The sequence below is a fragment of the Sinocyclocheilus grahami genome, unplaced genomic scaffold (genome assembly GCF_001515645.1).
Source record: "Sinocyclocheilus grahami isolate Dianchi unplaced genomic scaffold, SAMN03320097.WGS_v1.1 scaffold426.1, whole genome shotgun sequence".
Lineage (NCBI taxonomy): Eukaryota > Metazoa > Chordata > Actinopteri > Cypriniformes > Cyprinidae > Sinocyclocheilus > Sinocyclocheilus grahami.
The window spans coordinates 395,671-404,022 of record NW_015505605.1 but is presented as its reverse complement, the minus strand read 5'-3'; the positions used below and the strand labels follow the sequence as shown (position 1 = coordinate 404,022).

The following is an 8,352-nucleotide window of genomic DNA, read 5'->3' as shown; positions in this document are numbered from 1 at the left end:
CAGAACAGGCAGAAAGTGCGTTGCTGGGCACCACCACCAAGCAAGGAACTGAGGTAAGTGTCGCCATCTCAGGAGGTTCTGCAGCCTGTGCCGCCACCTCCGAAGAGACAACAGTGGACACCGCTACCTCTGGAGGTTCTGCAGCGTAAGCCGCCACCTCTGGAGATGTTGTAGCCGGTGCTGCTGCCTCTAGCAAATCGGCGGTGGAGTACGCGGCCCAGATGCACCTTAAAGCAACCCCCCATATGGGAAGTGCTGCAGACGGGAATGAGTTCATGAACAGAAGGGTTAGTGTGAGTGGGTTTGGGGATACCAGCGGTGCGTGCAGACACCAGCGGTGCATCCCTCACACTGGATACCAGACTGGGATACCGAAGGACTGACCTTGCTTTTCCTCTGTCCTCACATGGAATAACACTGTTACCTTCACTTTCAGATATCTGCTCAATAAGAGCTGCTGTCCATCCTCCACTGTAAGTCATTTAGAAAGAAAACAGTATTTGTAATGTTAAATCAATACAGCATCAAAAAAGCATATGCTGGTTAGGTATGTTTTGAAGCATGGCAGCTGGTTATGAGCTGATCCTGAGCAGGAGCTAGTTGCTTAGGGCCAGCACAAGACCAACGAAGGACCAGCTTAAACCAGCTCAAACCAGCTGCCATGCTTTAAAACATACCTAACCAGCATATGCTGTTTTTTTCAACAGGGTAGTTACAAATGTGATGCGAACTTAAAAATGTTTTCCCTTGCACATTGTGTTGCAGGAGAAAACTGCTTCCAAGAACTGCAAAGCCAAGGAGTTCCAGCAGCTTGAGTATTGCATTCTACTGACTTCAATCCCTTAAACTCTGGATATTTTGTTTTGGAAATATCTTTTATAAATAATTGAATTTATTGTGTTTGGTCTCCTCAGGGATGTTTATGCATTTACAGAAGACACACCAAAAATTTGTGTGGTAAGGACACCAATAGCTCTGAATGCAAACATCATAATATTTAAAAACATGATAATAAACTTCATTAGTTCTTAATTTTGTCCTTTTAGAGAAAGAAATCCTCCAATACATCCAGAGTGGAAAGCAGGTACTTCTGTTAATTTATAAAAACAGCCCCCTCTAGTGTTGAACAATACAATAATACTCAGTTAAAATCTCTCCAAAGAAATCATGCATTTGTGAACATGTGACTGCTTGTTAATACATTATGTATTTTATTGCATATTTATATTACGTTTTCTCTTTTAGTCCACCAAGTAAGCCTCAGACTCATTCCAAGTCTGCTAAAAGACGTCGGCTTACAAAGGTTTCACATTTCATTAATTATTTGGGGATGGACACTTATGCATTTGTTGATTTAACATAAAAAAATCACCCCAAAAAAATCATTTTTTTTTACTTGGTTGTGTTACAATCTAGGCTGCCAAGGCAAATGAGAAGAAAAAGCTGTTCAGTGATACGGACACAGACAACATGACAGAGATTAGCTGGTTATACTCAGCCAACAGGAAACCCAAGCCCAAAGTGGTAGACTACAGCAGGCAGCCGGTTAAACCCTTCTTTCCACCAGCTGACACTGCATGTATGCTACACCAGTCTCTTACATCTCCAACTGTTGTTTTGAACTCTTGTTTGTCATCTGCAGAGGTTAACTCTACAGTGAAGATGTGTGGCATTTATTTAAGGACTACACACTATTTATTGATAACTACTTTCCCTCTCTCTTTTTCACATCCTTCTGTACGTTAATCTCTTACACTTTCATTTTGTTTCAGTTAAATCACCATATACACCTTTACCTTCGCCAAAACCAGTGAAAGAACAAATCAAGCCAAAGCGGGTAAGAACAAGTGCCATATTCTACAATTTTTTGCTTTTTTGTCACGTTTATATTGTTATTTGGTGGGGGTTAGGTGTTAATTGGTAAATATTGGTTGGTTATGTGGAAACGTGTTCATGGTTGTAACGTCATAAGGAGAATAATTTCCAAATTAACCATTTGCAGCTTAGTTTGGTTAGGTGGACTATTTTTTTATAGCCATATTTATAGTAATTATTAATTTTTGTACTGAATTGGGTGAATAATAGAAGAGACAGAAGAAAATGGCTGAACAGGAGGATAAAAGGCAGCCAAGCATCAATAATAAGAAAGCCACAGGACGACCTCAAAGAGCTGCAGCCTTGACCAGAACCTACAGAGAAACGTCTGACTCAGACAACCAGTCCAGTCTGTCAGAGAGCGAAAAAGCACCACCCCCTAAGGCATGTGGTATTCAGCACAGTCAGTTCACTGGGATCTTTTGTAGTTGTAAATGCCTTTATTTAAGATCTTCAGGGTCTAGACAGACTAATGATAATGGTCCTGATGAGCTTTATTTCTTTGTCTTTTCTGAATAGAAAAAAGCAGTTGTGCGAGCAGCCACGCTTCAGCAGACTGCCCCAGCTCGAGCCACAGAACAAGGAGAAAAGAGAGAGAAAACCTCTGTAGACATGGCCAAACCTCAAAATGAGAAGAACGTACAGAAAAAGGCAGCTAAAGGCTTTGCAAAGATTCTGGGAGTTCAGAGGAATGATAAAGGCAAGAAGATGTGTAGTCCAGAGCATCTTACAGTAAAGAAGACGTCATCTGCTCAGGGGTCAGTCAGAAGACAGAAGGAATCTTGGGCTGCAAGATTATCTTCCACATTTGCCTCGCCTCCCTCCGTTGAGAAGATGAGATGTAAGAATTAAAATGCCTTAGTATTTAGTTATTAGTATTTAGTATTTAGTTATATTAGTTATTTGTATTTGTATAAATGTATGTCTGTCAATTAAGATATTTATTTGCAAACTTTGTGCAATTCAGGGGCATTATTAATTGTGTTAATTACTGGCTCTGAATCACTGAAATTTATTGAATGCACAGCCTGGTATAAAAACAACGTCTTGTCTAACTGCTGTGTAAATTATATTTAATTTTTCTCTGTAGCGGGCGAAAAACTAATAACCAACTTGAGATCCAATGCTACACCTCTCCGTTCTCTGTCCATCTCTCCAATCGAAGCCAACTCTTCTCCACTACAGCCTCTTGGTTCTCTGAAAGCCTTCTCTCTCTGTAAAACCCCAAGGAATAAAGCTGCTGTGAAACCGCCATCTCACACCATAACACCTGTTTCCACAACCTCAAGAGGCTCTAAACAGATTCCACCTGCTGCACAGGTAAACAGGAAACATAGTGCATGTTTTCAAATCACATGGAAAGTAAGATGATCAAGTACTAATGGGCGACATTACAGCTCTCAATGCTCATTTTATTGTTAGTTCTGATCATAAACTTATTTGCCATTTGGTATCTGCAAAAAAAAAAAAAAAATGCTAAATAAAGAGCTAACTTACTTCTGTGGCAAAGTAATTTTTATTTTGATGTTCACTACTGTTCAAAAGTTTGGGATTAGGTTTTAATACTTTTATTCAGCAAGTATGCATAAAAATTTATCAAAAGTGAGAGTAAATACATTTATAATAGCAAAATATGTCTATTTCAAATAAATGCTGCTCTTTTGAGCTTTGTGTGCATTAAAGAGTCGTGAAAAATATATCACACATTCCTGATAACGAATAATCAGAAATGTTTCTTAAACAGCACATCAGCATATTAGAATGATTTCTGAAGGATCGTGTGACACTGAAGACTGGAGTAATGATGCTGAAAATTCAGACACAAGTAATTGTAATAATATTTCATAATATTACTGATATTTATAGATTTTTACAGATTTTTTGATCAAATGAATGCAGCGTTTGAAAGCATAAGAAACTTCTTTCAAATACATTAAACATCTTACTGACCTCAAACTTTTGAACAGTGTATAAAGCCATTGATTTATATTTGTTTTATAACCTTAACATTTATTTTTGTGAAATGTTTTTTAAGTGTGCTTGTGCTATCCTTCTTTATTTAAAAGGAATGCCACTTGGGTTGATATTTTACAGTGTAATACAATTACATTAATACATTTTAAGTGTGACTTAAGTTTCCAGATGTTTTTTGGGGCCACATTGTGATTTGATTGTATTATTCAGTCTTTATTTTAGCATAAACATGTTGTATTTGTCATTGCCTCTCTGATCTAAAGATTTATATGTTTATGTAATGCATAACTCCCGCAGGTTGAGCTGAGTCCAGTCCACTCATTCCTTACCCTGGAGGATTCCACCCAGCCCTCCCCACGCATCCCTCCAGACCTCCAGGAGGAGCAGAGAGGTGTCATGAACAAAACCAGCCCAACATCATTTGAAAGGAGGTCTGTCATCTCTGTGACAATGAGCCAATCCTCTCACATATCTGTGAGCAACATGGCCCTGATGTGCACTGAGCTAGAGGTATAGCTTTAACAGTTTATTTCAGAGCACAGTTACACTTTTCATAGTACTACATTTCAGTAACACACCACTTAATTCTTGTACGACTTATAGAAAACACCAGCAAGCCAGAAAGGAAGTAAGGTTGAGAGACTAGAATTTAAGTCAGGTGAAGAGATTTTTTAATTATGTTGTATTTTTTTATTTTATTTGTTAGTATACAAAAATAAGCATATTTTTTGTGCCAATTGCCAATCAGGTCCAACAGCCATCCACAAGCATCTCACCCTGAGCCACTCCGCTAGTCTTTCAGAGAGAGATGAGGACAGTGGGGAGGACAAAGAGAATAAGGCTCCTTCTCCCTCGCAGCTAGCTCTGAAAATGAAGCCTAGAACGCTGTTTGTGCCTACTAATAAATCCTTCACTCCTAGTAAGGGTATTTATCACCTTTTAAAAAAGATAATGCATCATCCTAACTAGGCATGGCGTGGCAAGTCACCAGCATAAAGTATTTTTTCCATGTGGTAATACCAGCCAATCAGAACATATTTGATGTTTAATATACAGCCATGAAAAGCTAGATTCAGGACCAATAAGATTTCACTGTGGGCGGAGCAACCAAGCATGATGCAGCAAAAATAGAAACCAAACAACCTTGTTGAGTTCAAAAACTTTGATTAACTCAAAAAGTGTAAATGTGATTTATAATTTGATGCTATATAACATGACATAATCAGGATAGGTCTCTATATATACATAGCACATTACTGAATATTTAGATTTTGCAGACAGTTTTACTGTATGTGCATCTCAGTTTCTCGGACACAGATTAATCCCAGTCCTGACTCATCAGACACGGTTATTTTTTATTCTTCTTGGAAAATCTTGTTTTCCTGATTAAGAAATTAGCTCAGATTGCATTTGATTCTGTGAGCGATGTTGTGTTGCTGTGCCTCAGGCCCCAATACTAAACCGCTGGTGAAGGATCAGAGCAGCTCGGAGGAAGAAGAGGAGGACATAGTCACAGAGAACGGGAGAAGAAAGAGAAGTTACCAGAGAGGCCTAAATAAAAGGGCCAAGGAAACAACAATATCCAGTAATAAGACTTGAGAGAGAGAAAGTGTTTCTGGGCACAAAATAAGGCTAAGAATTTGCTATTGATGTCATTTAAATGTTTCGGGGTCGGTGAGGCTTTTTAATTTTATGTTAACCAATTTGATCAAAAACAGTAAAAACTGCATTTTTTTTTAAAATTCTAATACGCTGATTTGGTGCTCAAAAAACATTTCTTATTATCAGTGTTGAAATAGTTGTGCTGCCTAACATTTTTGTGAAAACCATATATATATATATATATTTTTTTTTTACATTTAACATTCAACATTCTGTCACTTCTGATTAGTTTAAAGGGATAGTTCACCCAAAAATGAAAATTCTGTCATTATTTACTCACCTTCATGCGTGCCAAACCCGTAAGACCTTCATTCATCCTTAGCACACGAATAAAGATATTTTGATGAAATCTGAGAGCTTTCTGACCCTGCATAGACAGCAACGCAACTGAAACATTTTAAGACCCAGAAATGAAGTAAAGACATTGTTAAAATAGTCCATGTGACATCGGTGGTTCAAGCGTAAACTGAATGCACACGTATGCATCGTAGATCTCTTGTGAATGGCGGTGGAGACTGACACGGAAGAGAAGAAATTGTTAAAATAGTTGTTATTTTTGTTTTCTTCATGCACAAATAGTATTCTCGTAGCTTCATAAAATTACAGTTGAACCACTGATGTCACATGGATGATTTTAATGATGTCTTTACTGCCTTTCTGGGCCTCTAACGTGTCAGTTGCGTTGCTGTTTATGCAGGGTCAGAAAGTAATTAATGGCAGAATTTTAATTTTTGGGTGAACTAACCCTTTAATGCATTCTTGGTGAATAAAAGTATTTCTTACAATTAAAAAAATCCCACTGACCCCACATTTTTGAATGGTTGTGTAAATATAAAAAATTGAATAATTCAGAAGCTCAGTTGTACTGTACCTCTAAGTGCACTTACTGTACAGGTGTGTGTGCTTTTGAAAGTGCTTATGAGTGACTCATGGGTATGTGTATGTGTGTTCCCTCCAGCTGAGGAAGTGGAGACACTGTCATCTTGTACAAGGTCCAGCTGCAGGCATGCCAGTGTGGAGGCAGACATAGACCTGACCCAGCCTGCTCAGCAGGTGGGCTTTATCTGCCATCAGTTCAGCTCAGAGCTTAAGAGGAAGATCAAGGTGCTTGTCATCTCACTTTTCAAACTAAATCAGCTCTGGCTAAACACGCCAGCTCTTATTTGAGGATTCACATCCTTGCATGGAAAACCCGCTGCACATCCTATGGAATTTAGTGAGTGCGTATTAGCATTTTCTAATAACTTGTCTTGTGCATTTGTCAGAATCGATGCAGGACAATGGATCTTTACACCAGGCAAACTTTGAAGACCTTAGGGCAGCACATGTCATCTGTCAGCGTCCAAGTGCACCAGTACAGGTCAGACATGACCCTTGACCCTAAAGAGGTCAGAGTTTCTGCCCGGTAACACATCTGATATTTACCTCTACCGCTTTCTTTATCTTGCCTAATATATAGTACTCAGAGGCTGGAGAAAGTTAAACAAGTCCTGTTGAGCGAAATAGCAAACCTGGAGCAAGATGACATTGTTTTGGGAAGCATGGAAGAGGAATTGACGGTAATGAGTGTTATGATTTGCCAAATGTCTATAATTGCAAACGCACTTTGGCAAGTAAATGTGTAGAATGTATATATATAAATGGCCTTTGATTCAATCACACTATATGTACAGACTTACTGGGAGAAGCAGACCTTGGCCTTCCATGCTTACCAAGAGAAAGGAACCAAGAGGTGAGAATATAACAGCTGCATGAACATGAGATGAATGCCTTAGATTTCCCAGCTCTAATGTAAATGGAACTAATCTTCCCTTCATAACTGTTCTGTTCGCATAATATGTAATCATGTCTACAAGACCTGTTAATGACTAGTATGTGGGTTGTTCTGGGTCGCAGTAACAAACAGGATTTTCCATGCGTTCGTAGCAACAGGGGGAAAAACAGCAAGAATTATGTAATGCTGATTATTTGTTCACTCTGTAATGCAATTATGCCAAGCATGTTGTGATTTCTTTAAAAAAGGGCAGCTCAAAGACAAGATTTTAGACAGGTAAATTTTTTACTGCACTGAGGGTTGCATATTAAAAAAAAAAGTCGGTGTAAATTGAACATTTAATGTTTACATGCACACAGCACATTTTTTGCAAGAAAGCTACTCAACAGTGTTTTGTAAGGCATGTTTCAAAGAATTTGTCTATTTCTCTAGATTCAAACAAAGTGAATGATTGAGTGCTTTGAATAGTTCCCTCTCTATTTGCTGTTTGTACACTGGATTTGTCATGTAAGTGCTTGTCTTGCTCATTCTTGTTGTCTCAGATTACAGCAGTTGAAAAGCACCATTCAGACTGACGCGTGTGATAGTCTAGAGTATGAGAAACAAGTCTTCTCTGTGGAGGTGAGGAACTGAACCTTTTTTGAGTGGAGTCCATCATGGTTCAGTAGTTATACTTACAGTTCAAGCCATTTTAAACTTTGATTGTCTAGAATAGAATTTTTGTTTTTTTGCTTTTGTTGCAGATGTCTTTGATGAAGAAGAGCATGAAGTCAGTTCAGGAGCATTTCTTCAAAGAAATAGTGAGAGCCCAAACAGAACTGATATTTTATACTTGATATCACACAATTCTGCAGGATTGAATTCAAGTATTTTTGTCTTTGTAGCACGAGGAAGAGTTGACGAGTGTGCGAAGAGGACTGCAATCCTTGTTCTTCCCTGATGCATCAAGGTTCTGACTTGAGGGAAAAAAATCTACCGTTTGAAAATAACTTTAAACTACTCCTAAAACCTGTTTGTATGCTTAGATATTATTAATGTTATGTTCTTTTAAAATAGCATTACTCAAA

The 8,352-nt window shown here is 38.3% G+C and overlaps 1 protein-coding gene across 1 annotated transcript; it reads left to right on the top strand.

The window, feature by feature from the left end:
- The first annotated feature begins 2,665 nt into the window (after positions 1-2,665).
- LOC107551517 (synaptonemal complex protein 2-like) lies at positions 2,666-8,250 on the top strand. Its single transcript, XM_016233131.1, has 13 exons — positions 2,666-2,716; positions 2,966-3,195; positions 4,147-4,359; positions 4,453-4,507; positions 4,598-4,774; positions 5,297-5,434; positions 6,470-6,615; positions 6,777-6,871; positions 6,971-7,070; positions 7,185-7,243; positions 7,828-7,906; positions 8,029-8,085; positions 8,170-8,250. The coding sequence occupies exons 1-13, from the start codon at positions 2,710-2,712 to the stop codon at positions 8,239-8,241; spliced, it is 1,428 nt and encodes a 475-aa protein (XP_016088617.1). The 5' UTR covers positions 2,666-2,709; the 3' UTR covers positions 8,242-8,250.
- Positions 8,251-8,352: the final 102 nt, after the last annotated feature.

Excerpts from the sequence above, each read along its gene's own strand:
- LOC107551517 (XM_016233131.1), top strand. Across the intron at positions 4,775-5,296 it reads ATCCTTCACTCCTAGTAAGG|GCCCCAATACTAAACCGCTG; the intron begins GTATTTATCACC and ends GCTGTGCCTCAG. Across the intron at positions 7,244-7,827 it reads CAAGAGAAAGGAACCAAGAG|ATTACAGCAGTTGAAAAGCA; the intron begins GTGAGAATATAA and ends TTGTTGTCTCAG.